We start from the raw sequence: 25,138 nt of genomic DNA, 5'->3' as shown, positions 1-25,138 counted from the left end.
ATGGACTAAGACTTTGTTTTTAATTTGTATAGCATTATTATTAATGACATCAATTAATTTCACAATGTGTTTATTGCCTAGAGCTGGCAAATTCTCTGGGTTCAAAAATCGCAAGCCATTGTGAGTAGAAGGGATATAGCGGGAGGCTGAGTATCTCAGAGGCTTTGGTGTGAAGTTGAAATGAAAATGCCTCGTATGTGATCTGCTGAATCTGCCTTTTCTAGGTTCTTGAAAATATCGCAGATAATCATTGACAATCTACTCTCATTAAATATACTTGAGTTAGTTCCATCAGCCAATTTTATAGAGCTGTTGTTAGCTCAGTTAATCTCTTCTTTTCCTCTGAGTTCAACACACCCTTTGTCCCCAGCCCCTTTCCCAAATTTCAAAGGGAAACTGATGTCCAGCCCTTCCGAAGAAACTGGTTGGGAAACATGTTGAGAATAAGGACTGGCTTATTTTTCTTCGTGGCAGAAGACGGCAGAACTCTATTACACATTCTTTTAAAATGTAGGTTACCTTTCAAATACGTTCTTCAGTGGGCGTGGGCTGCTGCTCTTACCGGCCTGGCCCCATAACAAGCTATTATGTATTGCGCATACTTTCCCCAAACGAGATTTTATTAGGACACAGAAATTTATGGGACAGACTTGGCTTCTTACACCCCTGTCCCTCGAGAAATACTATGGCTTTAAGTAAGTTATGAGAAAAAAGCAATCTTGTAAACTTTTAAGAAAAAAGTTTATGTAATGTCTCTTAGACTTTGCTTCACTGGTTTGATCATGGAGGCATAAATATTAATGCCTAACTTAGTGTTGGGCATTATGGCCATTTTATTTGTTAGTATTTCACACTTGCCCCTATTGCTTGATAGGCTAGGCACAATGGCTTAATAACTGTACGGACAAATGTCTTTGCTCTAAGATATGAGCTCCCAATCTTCCTCTCGAAATCCTAACAGAATAAGTACCCATGTTTGTCTAAGAAATGCTTTTCAAAAATGATTTGCCAAATTAAAAAAAAAAACTTAAACTTCTTGACTTAAGAGCAATATGACTCTGAACCTCCCAGAAGCATTTTAAGTTGAGTAAGTGAAACTTCTGCTATTTTGATCAACCACCTTATTAAGATCATTGTAAATGTCTAAAAATGTACTAAGCAGATGAATTTAAGCATAGCCCACGTACCTTGGTAAGGCAGCTTTGGGGTGGGGTGGGGGGAGCTGGGAGAGGAGGGATATCGGCCAGGCTGAGGATCCTGAAGGCTGTTTCTCCCTTGAGTTTCTCTGATATGAGATAAAGGTGCATGGGAGACACTGCAGGTCCTAATGGTGTCCTGGCTAATGAGACCACATTCTAATTTGAATTCAAATGTTGAAATAGGCAGGAACCTGCTGCCTATGTCTGCAGGCATAATCAGGACTAGGGCAGTGCTCAACCTGGGTGCACAGACTTGTCCTCCTCAAGCCTGTACAGGAGTAGTGTTTGCAAAACGCAATCCAAACGTGCAAGCCAAGGCAGAGGGAAGGCATCCGAGGCTCATGCTGCCTGCCAGGAACAGAGTGGTGAGAGGTGATGAAATACGTTCCTTTTCAAACGGAAGGAGCAACACCTTTCTTGCGGACTCCCCATGCCCAGTGCTCACGCAGTCCCAATCCCCCAAGATTGAGTCTAGTGGAGGGAATGAGGAACAAAGCAAATTCTGTGGGAGCAGAAACCAGGGGGATCTTTCTGAGGGTAGAAAAGGAGTGGAAGGACCAGAAGATCCAGAGAGTGAATCAAGAGAGTAGACGCTGAATGAAAACCCGTCATTTGATAGGCCCCGGCGAGTTCAAATATGGACTCCACCCCAACTTGGCAGTTCCAGTGCTGTTTTCTGGGTTCCTCTGGGGCTGCTCCTCCCAGCCCCTACTCCTGGGTCTTCACTGTCCACCGCTCGTCCTTCACCATCTCCTCCACTCTGCCTTCCTCAGCAGCACAGTTTTCTTCTCAGCTCTTTCTCTGTCAAAAGTGACCTTCCTGGTTTCTCCCAGTTCTTGTTTAGGGGTGTGTGTGTGTGTGTGTATGTGTGTGTGTGTGTGTATGCATGTGCGCACGCAAGCGCCCATGTGAGAGTGGAGAGAGAGACAATGTCAAATGCAGCCAAAAGGAACAGTAGGAAATGGAAGGAGAGAAATGGCACAGACATTATTAAGCATCTTCTGGGTCCACGAGCTACGTGTGACCTTGACAAATCACTTCCCATACCGCAGTTTTCTTAAATGGAAAATACGGATGACAGTTACCTCCTTCCCAGACTGTTACAAGGTACCTGACACATGGTAGGTTCTTAAGACATATTAGCGGAAAGAAATCACAAAGAAGCAACAATAAAAGAATAAGTATATATGACATGTTCAGCGCCATTAGAAAGCAAAGAAATGTGTGTTTACCTAGTTATTGTAAAATACAGCACACATCAGGAAAATGAATAAAATATAAATGTAGAGTATAATACGATAATTATAAAACAAGCACCTGTAAAACTAAGCACAGGTCAGAAAGTAGCACTTTCCTGCTCTGTCTTAAGTCTCCTGGGGACCTCTCTGGTCAGCTCTCTCTCCACTCCCTCCCCACCAGAACAAGGCTGAGGAGAGTGGGGCACTGGCCTCAGGAGCAAAGTTTCAGGGGTGCCAAGGGACTGAACAGTCAAAGGACACCTAGGTGGTGCAGTCAGTTGAGCGTCTGACTTTTGGTTTCGGCTTAGGATCCAGCCCCTCACTGGGTTCCATGCTCACTGGAGCCTGCTTGGGATTATTGCTCCAGGGGCACCCCCCCCACACTGCTCTCTCTCTCTCTCTCAAATAAAACTAAACCTTTAAAAAAAAAAACTCAACAGTCAAATATTTTAATGTTATATTTTATTACAATATTTTGAAAAATAATACCAAAAAATCCATGATGAATAAAATATCAAAATTTTAAATATAGGATCTCCGCCGTAAGCAGTAGCCACTAATTTAACTGTTATAAGCATCGCATCTCTGCTTCTCTGTATGCTTTACCACCTATGAATACATCCCAAGACAATGCAAATCAGTTTTCCTATTCTTGACTTGCATATAAATGGAATTATATACTGTGTTCTCATTTGTGTCTGAATTCTTATGATCAACTTATACGTATAAAATTCATCCCCTGGTTGTATGCAACCATGTTTGCTCAGTTATGTCGCTGCAGAGTATTCCATTGTATGAAGGCACGACCATTAACTTACTCATTTTACCATTGTTGGGGTCTGAGTCTGTTTCTTGTTGGGGGCTCTTGCAAGCCATGCTGCTATGTACATTCTTGTGCACTTGTTCGGAACAATGTTCCTGAGCTTCCGGAGAACAGCAGCAGGGTCTCAAAGTAAGGTCTGGGGATCTTTGGGAGTTCCTGAGATCTTCTGAGGGAGACCGTAATATCAAAACTATTTTCATAATAATGCTGGAATTCTATTTGCCCACCACTGCCATGTTCTCACGAGTGTACAGTGGAGATCCAGAAGCAACATGGTGTGCAGGGATGTCTTGTTCTGCTGACTAAGAGAAGGCATCTTGACTCAGCTTTAATTTCTGACCTGATATGTGTTGATAGATAAAACCTACATAAACAAAGCCTCTTGGGGTCCTTAAGTTTTAGGAGGGTCAAGGGGTCCTAAAGCCCAGATTCTGAGAACTGCTGCTCTAGGGAGAGTACTGAGGAGAGGAATTGCTTGCTCATAGGACATACCTATCTTCAAATCTATCAGATAATGCCACAGTGTTTTCCAAACGAGCAGCACCAATTTACATTCCACAAACCAGTGTAGAAGAGTTCCTATCGCTCTGCGACCTCTCTTATATTTGGAATTATCGTTCTTTGTAATTATTTTCCAATCTGATGGGTATGTCAAGATATTCATTGTGGTTTTTCTTTTCCGTTCCCTTGATTACTAATTAAGAATGTATCCTAGAGAAATAATTAATGTGTAGAGATAAGCAACATATATGCTTTCTGCAGCCTGCAGTGCATTGAAAATGAACAACTAGAAGTTGTAGTACATTAACAGGATGGAGTAAAATGTAACCATACAAATATTACTTTGGAAGTATATTTATTGGCATGAATTCAGTGAAAAAAAATAATATCAAAAAGCTTATGTCAAACAGTATTGTATAATACCCCCAAAATAATAATAATAATAATAAAAAACCCAGGAAGAAAATAAATAACAATAGTGATATCTGGGGATGGAAAAATTAAGGCTACTTTATATTTGCTTCATTGTACTTGTTTTTGTATTCTGACTTTCAAATATGAGTATCTCTTTTTACTTTTTTATTTTTTGAGATTTCCTTTTCCATCCACAGTCTTCCCCAGAGACTGTGCTGATGTTTTACCAACATTTCAGTCGATCCTCAAAAAAATCCAGAGGATGAGTATTTCAGAAACTGGATTTGGGGAGGAACCATTTGAGCAGGTTACTGAGGCTGGAAACGGGACTTTTCTCTCGTCTGATGATGGTTCACTGGGGACTTCAGGAACAATTCACTGCCCCCAAACTCCTTACCTTTCTACTATGCACTGTTTTCTGGCTCATGCTTGTTGATAGGTGGGTGAGTAAGGGAATTATGGAAAATGGTTGATGTGCTCATTTGGCAAATATTTGAGTGCCTAAGGGTACCATGCATTGAGAAAGGGTTAGGCACACAGTGATAAGCAAAATTACATTCTTGTATTCATGCAGCTTATGTTCCAGAAGAAAAGAGAGTTGACAAAGCACACAAATCAGTACAAAGCATGGTTCAAGCCATGCTGAGTGCTATGAAGGAAAAGAAAGGAGAATAAGTTTGTAGAAAGTGAGTTTCTATTTTACATAGCTTGACCCAATGGTGTCCACCCTACCTACCTGTGTATCTTCTTCTACACATTATGATCTGCGGGGGGTTCTGGAGGGGGAGCTTTAAAAAAGGAAGCGTAGACTTCTGTTTGTTTCCTTTATTCTGGTCATGACCCATCAGAGGTAAACACTCAGAAGCAATGAATGACATGCCACGTTCTGCAGAGGCACTCTTATCAAAACTGCATCTGACCGGCCTGTTCTCATCTCCACCTCACCGACTGAGAATCGTAAAGTAACCTTATTATTTACATAGTTTCTATAATATAAACTTGGGCCATGAAACATCAGCAAAGTAGCAGACCATCAATTCTGCCAGCCAGCGCTGTCTTAGGACACTTTGTGCTTTTCACAGCAAGTTCATGTATATCATTTGGGGCGAATTTCTCCATTATCCTGTATGACAGATAAGGAATTTTTTGAGAGGACAAATGATTTGATCCTCATATAGTAATATTCCTGAGTTCTTTTCGTAAAAGCATGCACTCTACTTCTTAGTTTGGAATGCATTACCAGGAAGTCAATAATTCTCCCTAGAAATTATGGAAAACAGAAATTTGGCAGAAATTTATATTAATTGGAAAGATAAGGATTGTTCCATTTTCTAGAAATAAGTCCATTATTTTCTGCCATACTTCTCAATGTGGTTGAAATATCCTCAAGCTTCAAGGTCCCTAGAAGTCTAAGTGAGAACCTAGATTTCACAGTGCGGGTTTGGTGAGACTTCATCCTTTTTTTGTTTGTTTGTTTGTTTTTGTTTTGTTTTGTTTTTTTGTTTTTTGAGACTTCATTCTTGATAGATCTGCCACCACCAAGTTCCTTCTCTCTTCCTGGCCTCTGTCACCTTATAGTGCACTTGACTGCTAGCTGGTGAGGGAAGCCAGGCATGCTGCGGCAGACCTCTCCAGGGCTGCTTCCCCTCCTTCTTCCCAATTTATTCCCCATCTCCCTCATCATGTCCTTTATATATGGATTACCCAACTGGAGGTGATTTCTTAGGATTTGAATACTTAGATACTTAGATACTGAGACCTAATAAGGGAGAGCTTATCTGCTATTGCCTCTATCATGTCCATTTTTGTATTGCAAAGCCTAGAACTAATCATGTCCCAGAGGCATAATCTACTGTCTGGATGCAGTCAGACTTTCATAAAAATGGTATATAAATTATTCTAGGAAATAAAATCTTATTTTTCTGTGATATGTGATAACCTCAAATGGGAAAAATCACTGAAATTTTGAGAAAGCCTGACTTGTGTCTTAGGAATATTACTTAGACTCTGAGATATGGTATGCTTCTTTAAGATAAGGAGACAATTCTGAAACAAAACAGACTCTCAATAATGATGAGTGAAATAAATGACTTAAATGATCTCACAATTTAAACATTCTATGATTTTATCTTCCTTTCTGATTGTTCCAGTATCTGTGGCTTTGAACAATTAGGCATCGCTCTGCTTCTGTCCAATACTGAATGTCCTAAGGTCAGTTCTTAACTGGAACTGGGAGTCTACTTTTCAAAAGAAACTCTTCTCTTTTTTGTTAAACCCTTTGGAGGAGCAAAAAAATACTTTTGGAATAATGAACATTTAACATTGCATAGTAATGAATATGGTGGCTTTCATATTCTATAATGCCTCTGTTTCAGGGCACTGTTAAACGAAAGTTAGAGCAAGCCAGGCTGTTACTTCATTGACCCAGTAGTATACCCATGATTTTATACAACAGGATGTGATTGTTGTGTGGCTTGAAGCATTAGAAAAAAAGCAAATAGGGACACCTGGGTGGCTCAGTCAGTTGAGTGTCCAGCTCATGATTTTGGCTCAGGTCATGATGTCAGGGTCTAAAGATCAAGCCCTGAGTCAGGCTCCATGCTCTGTAGGGAGTCTGCTTGAGCCTCTCTCTCTCTCCATCTCCCTCTGTCCCTCCCCCCAACTTGTGTGTGCATTCTCGCTCTCTCAGAGAAATAAATAAATCTTAAAAAGGAAAGGAAAGAAAAGAAAAGAAAAATGAAAAGAAAGGAAAAAGACCCAACCTATTGTGGTGGAAAGTAGAGAAGTACGTATCACCTGAATTCCCAGCGTTGGGAATGCTGACAAAAACTGGAAACTGCAGGGCAAGTAAGCCTCCCTCCTGAGAGACGGGGGAGTGGTGACAGCAGAGAGAGGCTCTGAAGGCCTAATGTTTAAAGTATTACTGGTTGCCCCAAATGAAATCGTACTGTAGATCAAAATGGTTGAATACAGGGCACCTGGGTGGCTCAGTTGGTTAAGCAACTGCCTTTGGCTCAGGTCATGATCCTGGAGTCCCAGAATCAAGTCCCGCATCGGGTTTCCAGCTCCACGGGGAGTCTGCGTCTCCTTCTAACCTTCTCCCCTATCACGCTCTCTCTCTCTCTCACTCTCTTTCCCTCAAATAAATAATTTTTAAAAATTTTTAAAAATGGTTGAATACAGTAATTTCACATGTCTTTTGGCAAAAGGCCTGCTTGTTACTAAATGTGTTACAGTCTCTCTGTCATTTAGTGCAAAACCTTAGTCTTCACTCATTGTACCAACCCTGGAAGAAAGTATTTCAACAGCACAAGTGGAAGCACCGAGGTCCATAGTTCTGGCTCCAGAACCATTAAGAGGTAGTTCATTATATTTAGTATACTCTGAAGGAGGAAACAAGATAAACACATAAAAAATATATATTTGTTTAAAAAGTTAAAATGAAAAATTTGAGTGCTCAATAGGTCAAAGTTTATTTATGTGAACATTTCTTCTTTGACATTTCGTCTATTTGTGTGTGGGGGCACGTGCGTATTTGGAGTGGGCCGTATTTATTAGCATAAACAATACTGAAAAGAAAAACACAAAATGGAAAGAGAAAGAAGAGAGTAGGTAATTTGACATGCCTGTTCCGATCGAGGTCTGTACTACCAGGGAATCCTTCTCTAGATCCGTCCTTAAATGTGCCTCCCTCTGTCTGAGCTTCTGGGGCTGGGAGAGAGCTGCACACATAACCGGGGCAAAATGATTAATTTTAATTTAATTTTAATTTTAATTTTAATTTTAATTTTAAAAGTGATTTTAATTTTCATCCTGAAAGTCTTTAGCGTGAACATCCTGGGAAGTTGTTAAGAAAAGGGTAACATCTCCTCATGACAGTCTTTCTTGCTTATTGTGTGTTTCTCTTTCCTGCCTCCCAACTCTCCACATCAGACTGTCCCTCCAACTTTGACTCTTTCTCCCTTTTTTCTCCCCTTTCCCTTCCCCAGTCTCCATCTTTATTCTTTCATTGTCACATATTTTGAAAGTATTTCCAGTTTATCGAGTGGTATTTTCTAACCCTTGCTTTTACTTTTTAAAATTGAAGGGCGGTGCACCTGGCTGGCTCAGTGGGTGGAGTGTGTGACTCTTGATCTCAGTCCCTGAGTTCAAGCTTCGCATTGGGTGTGGAGCCTACTGAAGGGTTTTTGAAAGTTGAAGTAGCTTAAATCCCTATATATTTTTTTTTTTTCTTTGCAACAAGATGGGCAACACTGTTTCAGTAGCTGTTGGAGCTCATTCGTCAGCGATGACCACATTTTTTAGTTATTTGTTAGCGTTAAGCGAAATTGTTTTCCAAACTGTTTTCATTCTTGTGATGAGGCTCAAAAACTCTGTCCAACAAATTTTGTTTTGCTTGGAAATCACAAAGTAGTACCAAAATATTTTAGAGGGAATTGATACTGATGGCAAAAGAAAATTTAAATCCCTATATTTTTAAAGGCAAACAACTAAAATGATTTTTTTTTAAAACCTGTGCAGAAAAAATAGCTCCCCCCAATGCAAACACATAAACTCCTATGTTGAGAACCTAAGGTGTTCTCAAAGGAACATGCCATCCTATCATTTACAGTGATGTGCATCAGACTCATTCCTCATCATGGCTGAACTGAAGGAGCTACTTTAATTTAAGGCTTTTTTTCTTTTTTTAAGAAATGGAAGTGAGTGTTTAGGGAATCACAAGTGTGGCAGAAAAAGAGTAACTTTTGCACATCAATGAGCCCTCTTTAATAGGAGGGGCCCATGAGTACATGTGAAAAGATCTTGACCTGCTTTCTCAAGTCAGCTTTGGGCCCGGAGCCAGCAGGAACCCTGAAGAAGTGGGAGTTTGCGAGCTGGCAGCTCCGGTGCCCAACCACAGCCTCCCATGGGCAGAAGAGAGCTGCAAAGTCTTGACCACGCTAAGTCTTGCGCAAAAAAGATTTTTCCATTCCGTTTTGGTTTTGTGTAGACCCAATCCTGTTTCTGCTTATCTCCAAGAGCATTGGGGCTGTTGCTAATTCAGTGGCAGCAAATACTTCATGTCCACCCCTAACTCGAAGCCCCTGTGCTAAGTGCTGGGAAAGCAGACAGGACATTCTTCCTGCTCTTAAGGGGCTTTTATTCCACGCGGCAACAAAAAGGTGGGAAACAAGTGAAGATCTTGTTTTTTTAAACAGTATGTTTATTACATTTTCATATAATATGCTCAACATATTTATCTTCAACCTCCAAACCTGATTTCAGATAAATTACTTATAAATTTAAAGCAACGACTCCAGGGCGCCTGGGTGGCTCAGTGGGTTAAACGCTGCCTTCAGCTCAGGTCATGATCTCAGAGTCCTGGGATCGAATCCCGCATCGGGCTCTCTGCTCAGCAGGGAGCCTGCTTCCATCTCTCTCTCTCTCTCTGCCTGCCTCTCCATCTACTTGTGATCTCTCTCTATCAAATAAATAAATAAAATCTTTTAAAAAAAAATAAAGCAACGACTCCAATAGGCAAATCTGGCCGTTGTGGGGTGCGGTGAGCGGGAGAGGGGATAAGCACACAATTTTGCTTGTATATCCAGACATTTTTGTAGTTAACAATTTGTAGTATATTAACAATTTATCCTGTATTTCCTGGACTTCTCCTCCCCACCCCCACCCCAGTTGAGAAGATTGCAGAGATCTCTGAAGTTTCATGTAAGTCCAAGGCGACTTTCCCTAAGGGGCCGCTGCTGATAGCAGGCGCTGGGGCGCAAGGGTGGGAATCACGCCCAGCTCTGCAGCCAGTGCTGTGGGTGGTTTTTGGGGGTGGGGGTTGTCTGCTCACCGGTGGCATGCAGAGCCACATTTCATATTAGCCTACAAGAGCACTCTGAAACAAGTCCAAGTCCGCAAGCCATGGACCATCTCTACAGCGCAGTGAGATGGGCCGGCTGCCTTAAATAAGGTGCGCCGAGAGTACGCGGGAAAGAGCTCTCTGCAAAGGCGGTCTCGGGGTTGCAGGACTCTGCTGTAGTCTGTGAACACCTGGCCCAAGAACCCTCGGGACCCTGACCCAGCAGGGAGGAGAGCCTGGGGAGGAGCCTAGGAGAGCAGGAAAAAGGCCGATTGGCCCTCATGGCCTCTTCCAAAACACTCCCCTGCCTGACAGATTATGGTGGAAGTTGAGCGGGTCCGTGCTGGGTCCCATCCTGCCTCTAGCACTCCAGGTGCGAAGGCTCCTACTTAACAAGGTCCCTACACTCTGGGCAACTCTCAAGCCGTCTAGTTTTTCATCTTCCATCTGCCATGCTCATTCTTCCTCCATGAACACTGGAAAGAAAAATCCCTGGCTGAAACAACAACAACAACAACAAAAACCAAAACCGTAGGTCCTGTTTGAAGAAGGGGTGTTTCTCAAAGACACCACTGTGAACTTCACTTTGGATGAACAGTGCATCCTGAACTCTGCTCAGAGTACCTTGCGTAGAGATAGGCTGGAGATGTGGGAGATGCCCTGGGACCGGTCTCCTAGGTCCTGTAAATGAGGGCCTCGCTCTTAAAATGACTCAAGGCTCCCATTGACTAGGAACTCTGAAAGAGGCACCTGAGTCAAATGGATAGTTTCTCATGAGAAAGTTTTTTTTAATTTTTAATTTTTTAAATTAACATATAATATATTATTAGCCCCAGGGGTATAGGTCTGTGAATCACCAGGTTTACACACTTCATAGCACATACCTTCCCCAATGTACATAACCCCACCACCCTTTCCCTACCCCCTTCCCCCAGCAACCCTCAGTTTGTTTTGTGAGATTAAGAGTCTCTTATGGTTTCTCTACCTCCTGATCCCATCTTGTTTCATTTATTCTTTTCCAATCCCCCAAACCCCCCATGTTGCCTCTCAACTTCCTCATATCAGGGAGATCATATTCTAGTTGTCTTTCTCTGATTGACTTATTTCACTAAGCATAATACCCTCTAGTTCTGTCATGAGAAAGTTTTATATTTAAACCAACTTTATTAAGATATAACATATATAGAACACCTGGGTGGCTCAGTGGGTTAAAGCCTCTGCCGTCGGCTCAGGTCATGATCCCAGGGTCCTGGGATCAAGCCACGCATCGGGCTTTCTGCTCAGTGGGGAGTCTGCTTCTCCCTCTCTCTGCCTACCTCTCTGCCTACTTGTGATCTCTGTCAAAAAAAAAAAAAAAAAGATATAACATATATAAGAGGCCATATCCAATTTAAGTATAGTTTGATGAATTTTGAAAGATTTGTACATGTACATTTGTACATTTGTACATAATTTGTAATTATCACAATTAAGATATAGAACATCGTCACCCCAAGTTCCTTTGTACCTCTTTCCAGTCACACTGCACCCCTCCCCCGCTCCCTGCCCTCAGGCAACCACTGATCTACTTTCTGTGATTATGTATTAGATTTGCATTGTCTAGCTAGCACATCGATGGAACCACACAGTATGTAACCTTAGAGTCTGGCATCTTCTTAGCATTACATTTTTCAGATTTATCTGTGTCATTACATGCTTCAGAAGTTCGGTCCTTTTTATTGAGTAGTGTTCTGTTGTATGGATATACCACAATTTGTTTAGCTGTAACACAATTTGTTTCACCATCCACCATTGATGGGCATTTAAGCTGTTTCCAGTTTTTGACAGTGAAGCTGCTGTGAACATTCATGTATAAACAGACAAAGCTCTACAGTAGTTCTAGGCAGTTCAGGACACTAAGCAGCAACCTGGCAGGTGGGAAGCTGGCTGTCCTTCTGAGGGGAGGAGGAGGCAAGTAGTTGATGAGGCCGAGTTAGAAAGAGCAACCGGTTTTGTAAAAAGCAGCTATAGCCAAAAATGAAAAAACGCCTGCACTGAGCAGAGAGGACTGCTGACCAGGCACCTTTCAACCCCATGGGAAAAAATGGATTGCAACATGATTGGCAGGACAGAATAATACATACCCTTAATGGTTTTCCTTTCACACGGACTAAAAGTGAGCCAACAAACTCAAACCTTGTTTCCTGGGTACCTCTTTAGAATATGTTTGAAGGCCTGACCAGGCAGCAGAGACAATGCTCTAAAGGCAGAGTTAGAAAGCCCACTGGTTGGGCACCTGGGTGGCTCAGTCAGCTCAGTGTCCACCTTCAGCTCAGGTCATGATCCCGGGGTCCTGGGATCAAGACCCCCATGTGGGGCCCACTTCTCTCTTTCCTCCCCACTTGTGCTTTCTCTTGCTATCTCTGTGTCTCTCCCAAATAAATAAAAATTTTTTAAAAATCTTTAAAAAAATAAGTAAGAAAGACTACTGGCTGTGGAACCTTGGACAGGGTTAAGAAACCTTGGCAAATGGGCCTAATAAGAGTACCTACCTCAAGGGTTGTTAGGATGAGTAGATGGATTCTATGTAAATCTCTTTGCAAATGTCTAGCACTTAAGATGGGGCTCAGTAAGCGTGAACTCTGTTTAAAAATCATGTTATACCTTTGACTTAGAGTCAGAATCCAAATATATTCCTTAGGTAGTTGGAATGTTTAGTTTTCCTGTATTATTTATATAACCACTGTAGGATTAAATTATTAATCAAAACCTGGGTTAGCTGAATCATATCAGTTCAGTCACAAAAGTTCCCAGTGGCCAGCCCCTGGGTGGCTCAGTCTGCTGAGCCCCTGCCTATGGCTCAGGTCCTGATCCCAGGGTCCTAGGATTGAGTCCCGCATAGGGCTCCTTGCTCAGCAGGGAGTCTGCTTCTCCCCCTCTTCCGTCCTGTTCTCTCCTCTCTCGCTATCTCTGTCCCTCTAAAAAAAAAAAAAAAAAAAATTTTTAAGTTTCTAATGGCTGCCACGCGGGCCCATCTCCTCATGCTGCAGCTCGCTAGTTCAAAAGTTCCTGCCAGGTGCTTCTCAAACCAAAAGAATCACTCAGGGCTTGTCAGTAAATGCAATTCATGAGAACTTCCTCAGGAGCCAATTCTGGGGGCGTATGGCCTGCATCTCTTCCTCCGGGCTGGCTCTGTCTCAGGGGTGCCCTCTGCATCTCCCTGTCCTCTGAAAGGAGTCCCCGTGGTGGAGCTGAAGGAGCAGGGGTTGGGGAAGCTGAGGAACTGGGTTTGATCCTGACTTTATTGTCCCCCCCCATCCCCCCACCCCCTTCATCTCTGCCGTGGGATCTAGGCTGTTGCAGAATTACATGTTCCACAGCCTGCCGGAGCGGTCTCAATAAATGCTCGTTGACCATGTTAATTTCCAGGTTTATCTTACAGCCCTTCCTATTTCCCACCAGTTCCAAAGTCCAAGGGTGCATAAAACTCAAAGGAAATGGAGCTGCTTTGCACAGTGATTTAGGAATCTCTCTGTAAACAGTCAATATTATAGAAACTGCCCTGAGTGTTCGCTTTCCAGGAAAGGTGGCGGGGCGGGGTGCTCAAGCTAGCTCCTAGGTTTTAAGTGGAAGAGGTGATTCTTAAGTTACTGTAGCCCCACGCGTGGTCCTGGTTGCAGTGGGTTCGTTGCCCTGAGCACGCCGCCTTCCCTTAGGCTCCGCGAGGCCGGGCGAGGGGCCGAAGCTCCCAGCCTCACCTGGGCCTGCTCCCTCCTCTTCCCGCCAGCCCCCGGCCCTCACCTACCCCTTCCCGCACCCGCAAACCCCTGCGCACCGCGGCGCCCTTGGGCGGGTTTGCTTTTATTGACAAGCTCGGAGCGGCCCCCGCTTCTGGCGCGGGCCCCAGGTGCCGGCCGTTTGGCTCCAGGCTATGCAAGCGGTGCGCGTTTTTCCCCTTCCCGGAACGACGTTTTTCCCCGAGCGGAACGACGCGGGCGGCCCAGATCCCTTCCCGCGGGTGGGTCGGCTTCCCGGGCTCGCGCCTGAAGCCCTGCGGGCCGGGGAGGGACGGGCCGCCGGCTGAGGTCGGCGTGGGCAGAGCCAGGTGCGCTTCCGTCGCGCGGCGCCTCCCGAACCCAGGAGGCGGCTGTACGCACGTGGTCGCCCTCCACCTTCGCCCTCCTTCCTGCAGGCGCTCCCCGTATTTGCACTGCTGGGAACTCCCCGCGGGCGTACGGCCAGTCGGATGAGCCGCAGAGCGGCGGGACCGCCGGAGGAGGATCAGCAGGCAAATGTTTGAAAGCCCGCGTGCTTCTCCCATTGGAGGAGTGCGGGCCCGGCCCTCCCAGGCCACAGGTGTGGCCACCCGCCCGCCCCGGGTCTCTCCAATCCTGGTTTTCTGGAGTTTTCCATTTGCAGTTGTGTTATACCCAGGTGGCTTCTTTCTGTTCTAGAGAAGAGTGCTAGAACTTCCTACTTTTCCTTTCTTCCTACAAAAACAAAGGGCGGTGTTTTAAAACCACAACAAAAAAACCTTTTCTTTACGGTTCTTTAGGGGCGCCTGCGTGGCTCAGCCGTTTGAGCATCTGACTTGGGCCCAGGTGGTGAGCTGGGGTCCTGGGATCAGCCCAGGGTGGGCGGGCGGGGAGGGGTTCCCCCACTCCCTGCTCAGCGGGGAGTCTTCTTGTTCCTCTCCCTTGGCCCTTCTCTCCCCCTCCTACTCGTGCCCTCTTTCTCTCAATTAAATAAAACCTTTAAGATATTTTAGTTTGTTTACTGCTGCCTTGTAGTCACACATGACTGTTTTGAAATTCATCTTTATTGAGAAAGAAGGTAAAAAGCAAAAGTTGGATAGACCTGGGAATTGTTGATTTTGTATATATGATTATTTAGACCTTCTGGATTTTCCTTTAAAACACAAGAGTTAAAGAAAATGTTATTCCAAGTAGCGCCTAATATAGATGGGGCTTAAGAAAAATGTGAAAATATAACTTTATTTTGTTGGAATAAATGTAACAAAAACACACTCCCTGATTTTCAGTTAGACTGGGTTGCTACCGTTTTGGCTTGTAGGTCTGCAGTGCTCTTACTAAGGAAGGGAAAAACCAGATTCTCACGGTTTCTTTCCCCCAACCCTTTTTGTTTTTCAGTCCAGAGCACAACCTCCAGAAGAAAACAAAAGGAAGCCAGTTTTGGGGAAGCTTGGCAATCTGTTCACGGCTGGAAGGAGAAGGACCAGCAGAAACGGGTTAGAGAGTCCCACCAGCTCCAGTGCCAAATCAGTGTCTCCCAAAGATGTAACCTCTAACAGACCCCCGGAAAGAGAGAATAAGAGTAAACCTCAGGGAGGCCAACCCAAGCAGAAAGACACGTGCGAGGAGGGCTCCCCGCAGGAGCAGCCCCGAGAGTCGGAGGAGCTCCCCGAGACCCGCGTGCAGGCGGCCCCCCCTGACGCCGAGCTGTCACCTTGCACGAGCAGTCGCGCAGCGGCGGCGGCTGTGCAGCAGTGCCATGAACGTGATTCACTCCAATTAGAACCTCTGGAGGCAGAGGGAGAGTCTTTCCCAGGTGCCACCACCGCTGCCAAGCAGCTGCATTCCTCACTTGAGAATTCCTCGGGGCAAGGCAGCGCAGAGACGTTGGCCGGCAGTCCGGGGGAGGACGCTGCACCCGGCGCTGGCTGCGAGCAGGAGACAGTCCAGGGCGCGAGGGCTGAGCCGAGGTCGCCCACCGGGGAGCGGCCCGCGGGGGGGCTAGACGAGGCCTCTGACAGAGCCCCCCGTGTGTGCGCCGGGGCAGATTCTCTGGAGCCCCAAGACGCGTACAACCTGCCCTCCGTGGACACGTCGGCTCTGCCAGGGGACCCTCCGGCCGAGCGCGAGGGGAACTGTTCGGACGCGGCGCAGGCAGACGGCCAAGCGGGGCCCCGAGGGCGACAGTGCCGGCCCGGCGCCCACCCCGCCACCGTGTTAACTTTGGACATCTACTTGAGCAAGACTGAGGCGGCCCAGGGGGACGAGCCGGGCGCGATTCCTCCGGGGCCAGAAGATTACGGCGATTCTGACGACATGGAGAAGAGGTCGGGCGGCCGCAGGTCCGGCAGGCGGAGAAGGTCGCAGAAGTCCACCGACTCCCCCGGGCCGGACACGGCGCTGCCGGACAGCGCGGGCAGGGACGACGCGGTGTTCGACTACGAGGTGGCGCCAAACGCGGCCACGGAGAACGGCTCCGCGGAAAAGAAAGTGAAATCTCCGCGGGCGGCCCCCGACGGGGGCGTTGCCTCCGCAGCGGGCGCCGAGTCCAAGTCCAGCCCCGGGCCCAGGGGGCCGCTCCGCGGGGAGTCCGAGCGGGGCAAGCCGCCGCCGCCCGCCTCGTCCCCCACCAAGAGGAGGGGCAAGAGCCGCGTCCCCGAGGCCGCGCCCACCTCGCCGGCCGGCGGCCCTCGGGCTCCCGCCAAGGAGTCCCCCCCGAAGAGGGCGCCAGCGCCGGATCCCGCCGCCAAGGGCGCCGCGGGGGACAACGGGGAGGAGGCGGCCCGGGTCATCCCCCGCGAGCTCACCGTCAAGAGCAGCTCGCTGCTGCCGGAGATCAAGCCCGAGCACAAGAGGGGCCCGTTCCCCAACCACTTCGACAGCCGGGGAGAAGGAAGTCGAAGCAAAGAGCCGGGCAGATCGGCCGGTGGTTCGGACGCGGACGGCTTGAAGCCCAGGCACCACTTCGGGGTGGGCAGGTCGACGGTGACCACTAAAGTGACCCTGTAAGTAGCCGCGGACCGGGGCCTGGGCACGCTGTGGGTGTCGGCAGACGTTCTGGGTGGTGTTTCTGGGGGGCTCCGGGGTCTTTGCATCTGTGGCAGAACTAACTGTGCACAGAGTTCCCCCTCAGTGTTGAAACGGAGGTAGCGAAGGGCTGGTTAGTGCAGCTGGAGATGACACTTCCGGAGCCTCGCCGCCGCGTGAATTGCTGTTCTGATAGAATGTTTAAGTTGAATGAATGTAACAATCTCTTGAGGCTCAGTGTTTACATCAGCCACTGAAAGAGGACCGACTGGCCTGACTTGAGCTAATCCTTTATTTAAAACTTAAAACACCAGCATTCCTGGGTAGGGCATTCTGGAAACACCTATGCAGTGAATTTGAAAATATGGAGCAAAACCGCTTAATTTCAGTCTTGACCCAGTAGTAACTTTGACATGGGTAAGTCTTAGAGAATTCACAGAACTTTTTCTGGAACTTAGGCCAACTTAAAGATTGTTTTCTAATTCCCTTCCTTCGAATGTTTGGGAGGTTAGTGACATGTTTGCCCCCAGGTTGAAGAGGAATTCTTTAGTTACAGAAATGAAGAGAGAGTAGTGTGCTTCCTGGGGAACTTTGTTCGATGAAAGAACATTGGAAGAATCAAGCTCAGCAACGGACTAACTACCTGCTGTTAAATTCACTGATTTTTTTTTCCCCCAAATATTTACTGAGTGACTTCTGTGCATGGTGTTGTGCCAGGAACTATGCGGAAAAACTCAGACTATGACTCAGTATATTGCCCTTGAGAAGTTTATGGCCCACTCTGGCTTGCAAAAGGAAGAGAAAGAACTGTCTGAGGTGATGATGGCTGAGGGAACTCCTGAGTGGGTTATCAGCTGTAAAGTCTGGGGGCGTGCAAAGCAGGAGAAATCGCTGTTGGCTTTTTGGAGCTGGGCTTCTGCCTTGATGCTGAATGCGGTGTGTATAGGAGCATGGCGTAGGGAGGGCTCTCTGGAAAACTCAAGATCCTCTCCCCTTCCCATGCTCTCATTCCCCCACCTCCCAGCTAGCGCCTGTACAAAAGGACTATGGAAATTGCCCGAGTTTTTCCTACATTTGCGCATTTATTAAAAGAGCCAGTATTTTCCCAGCATTTTGATTCTTAAACCGGATGATTTCATCCCATTTGAGTTCTTGGGTAAGTAACCTTTAGAGTAGGAGGTCTGGTAAATACTGGAGGAAGAACCTGCTTAATGAGTCATGTGAACTACCGCCCCAGTTGCCAACCTGGAGACCTTTGATAAAGTCACCTATTTATTCTGCAACGGCAGTGTCAGAGAAGAAACCAGAGTGAATGATGCCCATTATTTGAAGAAGGCCAGTGTGACTGAACATTCAGACCTCGAGTGTGAGCTTAGAGAAACGTTGCTGTGGAGCATTGAGAGGACGCCTTCCCTGCCTTCCAAGCGGAGTGCGCCAGTGGAAAAACCAGAAATGTTGCAAGGAGGAGTGTAAACAAACCTGGGAAGCGATTCTTATAATGAAGCTCTTCAGGTGCCCTTTTGGGCCCAAGAACTAAATCAAATGTCTTCTTCTCTGTGCCGATTATTTCCTACCTAAAATTTTCCCTTTGCAAGGCATTTGGCTTAATTGTGTTTTCCACAGGGCCTCGCGCTTGGTGAATTGGCCAGCTCCTGAAATGGGAAATCAGTTCCTTCTAGCTTTTTTCTGTTTGATGGATTTTTTTCCCAGCGTTTTTCCCCCTCTGATTATATTTCAAGAAAAAATGCTATCAGATGACTTTTTAAAAATAATTTGCACCTGATGTTTTAGTTAAACTTAGGTTATAGTCCCTGAAAAAGGACTATATAGCAGAGAGTTTCTTGATGCTGTTAGAAAAATTATGCCTTCAGTTCTGTACCAAGGATTGAATGTTGAGATTCTTAACAATGGTATGTTTAGAATAAGGAGAATTTTCCTCTCCTAGCCATGGCTTTTTAGACACCAGATTATTTTCCCCTCTCACATTATAATAAAGGTATTAAACATGAATTATAGAAGCCTTCCTTTTAATCAGTTTGAGCTAGGTTAATTGTAGTGACTCTTGGTAGCAGAACTTAATAGCACAGAAAGTTTGGTTGTAAAATATATTTTGATCTTGGTGTAAATCTTTAATGTGCAGATGTGTTTCCTGTCCTTAAGGTAGGTTATTGGCTAACCTTTGGTGTTTTCCATTTACATCGCAAGATACACTTTGATGTTTGTTTCTTGAGCTGATTAGTGAGAATTTTTAAAAGGTGTATTTACTGGTACGTGAACATCCTTCATTAGCTGATGGTACTTGTAAGCTCTCCATTTCTACTCCACTGGTTTTAGAAATTAATCTTCAAGGTAGTGCATGTAAATTAATTTTCCTTTTAAATTTAAGCTATGGGCTCACCATGGTGGAACCTATCTATCTTATGGAAATGTTGGGGAAAGCAATGCCTAAGAAAAATTCATGAGAGTATATTAAATTAAGTATTTAAATCAAATTCCAAAAAAAAGTAAAAATCTAAATTCCTAATGCCATGTTTGGGAAGGACTTCTCAAGTCTTTTCAGTCTACTCATTTTATCCAGAAGAGAAAGGTGTCTCACCCAAAGTCATATTGCCTGTTCCTTCAAAAGGCTCCTCTTTCTTGAAGGTCAATGAATCTCATGCTGGTGGCAGCATGAGATTTCTGTGTGGCTCTCCTTTTCATTATCAAGGTGGCCTCCAAAGTCTGATTGCTTCATCTTACAGATCTCCTGCTAATTCATTGACTTCTTGAATAGGTAAAGCTGGAAAGGACCAGAATTGGTCACTGAGGTCTGGGGACACAGGAGCAGTCAGGAGCATAGCCTCTGAAACCAGGACACCTGATTTCAAACCCTGGCCCTGTCACTCACTGGGTATATGACTTCTGGCAAATTACCTGCCTTTTCTAGGCTTCAGCTTCCTCCTCTTAAACGAGAACATATAAAGTAGTACATTAGGCAAGTGCAGTGTTTGTCAAGCGTGTATCAGTCCGTGATTGTTAGTGGTTATTATCTCTTCATTTCAGAAACCACTAGGCCTATGGTTTAGACATTTTTTTGTGTGTTTAGCCATGGAGCCCATTCTTCTGGGAAGGCTTATATAAAAGTGATATATGAAACAGAGAACTAGAAGTGCTTCTGCTTTAAAGGAGGGTGGCTGGCCCCAGATCCAAGCCTCTGTCTCTATTGTCTCCACTGCAGCTGAAGAGAATCCCCAGAATTGCTTCAGCCATTCCTTGGGGAAGGTGGGCGGTGGGGAGGGGACCAGCTCTATTCTAAACGATCTACGTTGTTTTTCTAGGCAGAGAAGGTAGCGAGTCCAGTGAGTTAACCTGACCAAGCTCACATAGATAATCAGTGTAAGGACCAGGCCTGGTGAACGTCATACAGAGAACATTTTGTTTCTCAGAAAGAGAACAGTACATACATTCAAAGATTTATGATTTCCACTGGGAGTAATAACCAAGAAACATTAGAGTTTCTCTCTAGAGTGAGGGGAAACTCCTTTTGCCCCTCAAAAGGTGACAAAACCAACAATTGAGCAACTGTTAAGTAAATTATGGTCCATCTGTATGATGAAAATTTCATGCAGACATTATGAAAAACTTCAAATTTTAGTAACTTGAAACTATGAAAAATGTGACATATAAGATTAAGTAATCTTTTTTTTTTTTAAAGACAAGATCCGAAACTCTGTGAACAGAATAATTCCTCTTCTGTTTAAAGGACTTTACTATGCACACAAGAAGACTGAATTTTACTAAACTATTAACAGGGAGATTATCTGAGTCATAGGAGTATGAGTGATTCTTCATTTTTATATTTTCCAAATGTTCTGTAGTGAAGACACTTACATAATCAGAGTAAAGTTACATAAAGGAAGATGAAGGGGATGAAATACCCAAAGAGGTAAATAACAGATAAATATTTTTTAAATCTAGCCCTTTGAAATAATATTTAAAATTATAAAAATACACAATTGATGTTTGGGGGGATCATTTACATATTTGAAATAAGGGAGTACATTAAATATAAAAATTCAGTCTAATGTTCTTCAAGCCCTAAGATGTCTTCTAATTCTAGTGGCTGAGCACTGTATTCACTTAATTAGGGACTTGGTAAGTTTGCTAACATCCCATCTCTCGATTTTCTTGGCTATATAATTTTCTCATCTATCATACAGAAGCGAAACATTCACTAAAAACAGTTGAAAGTGTATTTAAGATGGTTTTTAAATAGTCTCATAAAAAAAAAAAAACCCCAAATGTTACTTAACAGAAGGCTGTTGGCTTTTCATAGTAATAAGCATTTTGTAATGAATTGGTATGTTCACTTTTTAAAACTAGGTCAATAACTTTATCTCACTGCTCTATTTTTGCAGCCCGGCCAAGCCCAAACATGTGGAACTAAATCTTAAAACTCCCAAGAATCCTGACAGTTTGGGAAATGAACATAATCCATTTAGCCAGCCAGTTCATAAAGGAAACACTGCCAACAAGATCTCCTTGTTCGAAAACAAACGGGCCACCAGTAGCCCAAAATATGCTGACATTCGAAGCACAAGGAACTCTCCTGCCTGTAATAAGACCTTCGTCGGGAGGGCGAAGTTGAATTTAGCCAAAAAAGCCAAAGAGATGGAGCAATCTGAAAAGAAAGGCATAGTAAACAGTCACCAGAATGGTATGCTGGCAAAGGAGAGCTCGCCAGAACCCAAAGTTACGGAGGAGGAGATCCCACCAGCCGCTGGGAGCCCCAGTGCGGGAGGGACGGAGGGCGAGCCTACCGAGGGTCAAGCTCTCAGTGCTCCGCTTACCCAGGGTGATAGAGCAGAAGTGCAGATAGATGCAGGCTGCCCTTCCAAAGTGGTGGGTACTGCCCTGATTCCTGCCACGGACCACAAGCCCTTAGGAGAGGGTGACTCAACGGCTGCAGACAGCAAAAGGCTTGCCCTCGAAAATATGACTGATCTGGCACAGGACATTCCCACTGTTCTTGATACCAAAGATTCCCCTCCAACAGCCAGACCAAAGCCACAGGATACATTTTCTGACTCACAGCCCCCAGCGGAGTCATCTAACGGGCCTTCTCGCTCACAGCCCGCACCCGGAGACGCATGTGTTCAAGCTCCCGGAAGCAACGTTCCACGCACCCATGTAGAAGTGTCAGAAAACCATCACGGATGTGTTCTGCCTGTGTCACATAAGAATGAGGAGAGAGTGCTGCCCTCCAGACTTGCAGGGGGAGGAGGAGGAGGGGCCGCAAACCCTGCTCTGTGCACAGAGCACAGCCCGGAAGCTGTGGGAACCGAGCGTCCATCCAAGGTGCTGGTCCAGGTCCGGTCCTTCGTGCTCCCCGTGGAGAGCACCCAGGATGTGGGCTCCCAGGTCATCTCAGAGAGCTCCGAAGTTAGAGAAGCACAGCTGCCAAGCTGTCACAATGATGACCTTGAAGTGGTTTCTGTTGCAAGCTGTGCTCCCCAGAAAGCAGAAGGGCTGGGCGGCGAGAGCACGTCTCCCGAACACATTCATTGCAAAGAGGAACAAGCAGCAAAATCTGGCCCGCAAGTCATGCCGCCAGAATCAGAGAAAACTCAGCCTATCCAGGCTCAAAGTCAGGGTGACCGAAAACCCCCGAAGACTGACTCCCCTGGGAGCAGAAACCCTCTAGAAACTCCCCAAAGACCAGATAAAAATGTTGTGAATGGCCAGGCCAGCCCTGCCAGTCTTCTGAACGTGTCTGTGGGTAGTGATGATAGTGTATTTGATTCTTCATCAGATATGGAAAAATTCACTGAAATTATCAAGAGCATGGACAGCACCGTCTGTGTGCCTCAGAAGAAAAAGAAGGCCAGAGTGCCCAACTCACCTGCTCCTCCCTTTGTCATGCCTCCGATTCATGAGGACAATTTAGAAAAAGTGTTAGATCCCAACGTGTTTACCTTTGGTCTGGGGAAGAAGAAGGAAAGCCAGCCAGAAATGTCACCGGCTTTACATCTGATGCAGAACCTTTACACAAAACCCAACCTGAGGCCCAAACGCACATCTACCGAGCAGAGTATCCTCTTCAAGTCCCTGTACACAAATGGGAAAGACGACTCTTCCACGGCTCCGGAGACAAACGACAAAGAGAACAAAGATGTCCCCAATGGCGGAATTAAGAGATCGAGGCTAGAGAAGAGCGCACTCTTCTCCAGCCTGCTGCCTACTTCACCGCAAGACAAGATCTTTTCTCCCTCTGTGACGTCAGTCAGTACCATGACCACGTCTTTCGGCACTCCTCACAACACTTCTCTTTCTCGGGCTTCCGCGTTACCGCCCAGGGTGGAGGGGCCCCCCCACTGCGGTGCAGACCGAGAGCAGCCAAACCTTCCCCCCAGCAACGGAAAGGTCTTCAATTTCGATGCCACAGATGCGGCTCCTTCGGGCTTGAAAAGCACAAGCTACATGGAGAGATACCTGCCCAAAGAGGAAACCAAAGAAGACCTGGGTTCACGAAGCAACCCACACTTGTCAGAAACCCAGCTTTCTGAATTTTCTAAACTGAAGAACAGTGATGATCCAGAAAAGGCTAATCGTGTCGGAAGCGTTCTTAAGCCCAACTTGCCAAACTATGGAAATAGCGACGCAGACTTCATGGGTCGTTTCAAATCCAGCCGGTTTGACCCCAACGTGTCTTTTTCTGCCATGTCCTTATCAGATACGACCGTAAGTAGCAACGTATTTTACCATTTATGGGGGTATTTATAAAATGAGGGGAGAGAGAGAGGTGATGAGCAACTCATGTTCTTTTAAGCGGTTGTGCATGTGAATGATAGTTTTCTGTTCGTTGATCCCATGAAAACCTACAATGTATATAAAGGATTGGAAGTGGCTAAGAAGAAAGGTACTAAGATTTCTGTCTTCAAGGCATTAGTGCTCTAGCAGGGAAAACAAGCTATACATATTTTAAGGCTTATGAATTTATATGTTGTATTCTGAAAGGTGTAGGTTAGGTACCTTGACAGTTCAGAGACAGACGAGTTGTTTTTTCTTACCTAGTTCTGAGTAAAAATGCTCAGTGCTCTGCTTAGAATTTTGAAGGTCTGTAAAGCTGCTTCATTTATTCAGAAAAGCCCCACCAAGAAATCTTACTCCTAACCCTTCTCTTTTGACGTTAAGATTCACACTTTCTTTCTATAAGTAACATTAGATGATTATCCCATGTAATTCAGGAAATCATTTCTCTTTACTTGGAAGTTTCATCAGGGAAACTGTTTTCCTACCAAGCTTTTGGGGCAAAGAATTTTGGTCTACATTGGCTCTTTCCTTTAATATTGTAGAGAGGGCAGCAAAATATGACTTTGAGGAGCAGCTATGATTTCTCCATCCTCTTTCATCCGAATACCAGGAGTTGTTTTCTCTACTGAGTTTTTGGTATGAATTGTGTCTTTCTGTTACCAAGCATGATGCTCAAGGGGAGGAAGGATGATGTATGAACCAGGCAGAGTATAAGTTCTAGAGCATAGCTCTGCTGGCCCTGAAACAGGAGTGGGCCTCTGTATTCCTGTTGCCTACGCTGTGAACTAGGCTGTCTGGCCAGTGTAGACCATCTTGTCTCACAGCATAATCTGCCAGAAGATACCGTGCCCTCTTCTTCATTTGAATGGGCACTGTAGCGTGTTTCCATTTGTTGTGTGGGCTTTGGCTCAAGCCTAGCATAGAATACCATTTTGGAAGATCTTTTGAAATGTATGGTTAGATGTCCAGAGGAAGTTCAGATCCCCCTTTTCAAAAATGTTCAAACTTTTGGGTCTCAGGACACCTTTATATTTAAAGATTATTGAGGTCCCCAAAGAGCTTTTGTTCACATGAGTTATGCCTGCTGGCACTGATTATAATAGAAACTAACAGTAAAAAAAAATGTAAAGCCTGAGAACACACAAGGACACCTTCTGTTAACCATCAGAATGGTGGTGTCATCACACATCCTGGGCTCTCTGGAACATTCCGCTGTACTCCTGTGAAAGAAAGAGACTGAAAAGGGAAAATACTCTCTTTGTATGAGAAGAGTTTTGACCTCCTTGACTTCCTGAAAGGTTTTGGGGATCTTCCAAGGGCCCCAGAACCACACTTTGAGAACCACTGTGGTAAACAAACAAACCTAAATCAGCCTGTAGCACTCAGAAATCAGAAGATTGTTAGGTATTTCTCTTAAGCACAGAATATTTCCACTGGCCTACTTTCCATTCATTACTGCCTTCTTTTCTCTTTTTACTCATTCTTAGATCACTTCTCTTATCTCATAGCAGTTTGATGAGTCTAACAACAGAATATACAGCTTCCCTATGGAATCTCTTGAAAAATCAAAC

The 25,138-nt window shown here is 45.2% G+C and overlaps 1 protein-coding gene across 1 annotated transcript in view; it reads left to right on the top strand.

Annotated features, from left to right (window-relative positions):
* CRYBG1 (crystallin beta-gamma domain containing 1) overlaps window positions 1-25,138 on the top strand; it is a 196,503-nt gene that overhangs the window by 132,991 nt on the left and 38,374 nt on the right. Inside the window, exons 3-4 of the mRNA XM_059176963.1 lie at window positions 15,147-16,753; window positions 21,173-23,495. Of these exons, the coding sequence (XP_059032946.1) occupies window positions 15,147-16,753; window positions 21,173-23,495 (3,930 nt within the window). The remainder of the gene's footprint in view (window positions 1-15,146; window positions 16,754-21,172; window positions 23,496-25,138) is intronic.

Source organism: Mustela lutreola, chromosome 6 (genome assembly GCF_030435805.1).
Source record: "Mustela lutreola isolate mMusLut2 chromosome 6, mMusLut2.pri, whole genome shotgun sequence".
Classification (NCBI taxonomy): domain Eukaryota; kingdom Metazoa; phylum Chordata; class Mammalia; order Carnivora; family Mustelidae; genus Mustela; species Mustela lutreola.
This window is presented reverse-complemented; position numbering and strand designations above follow the sequence as displayed.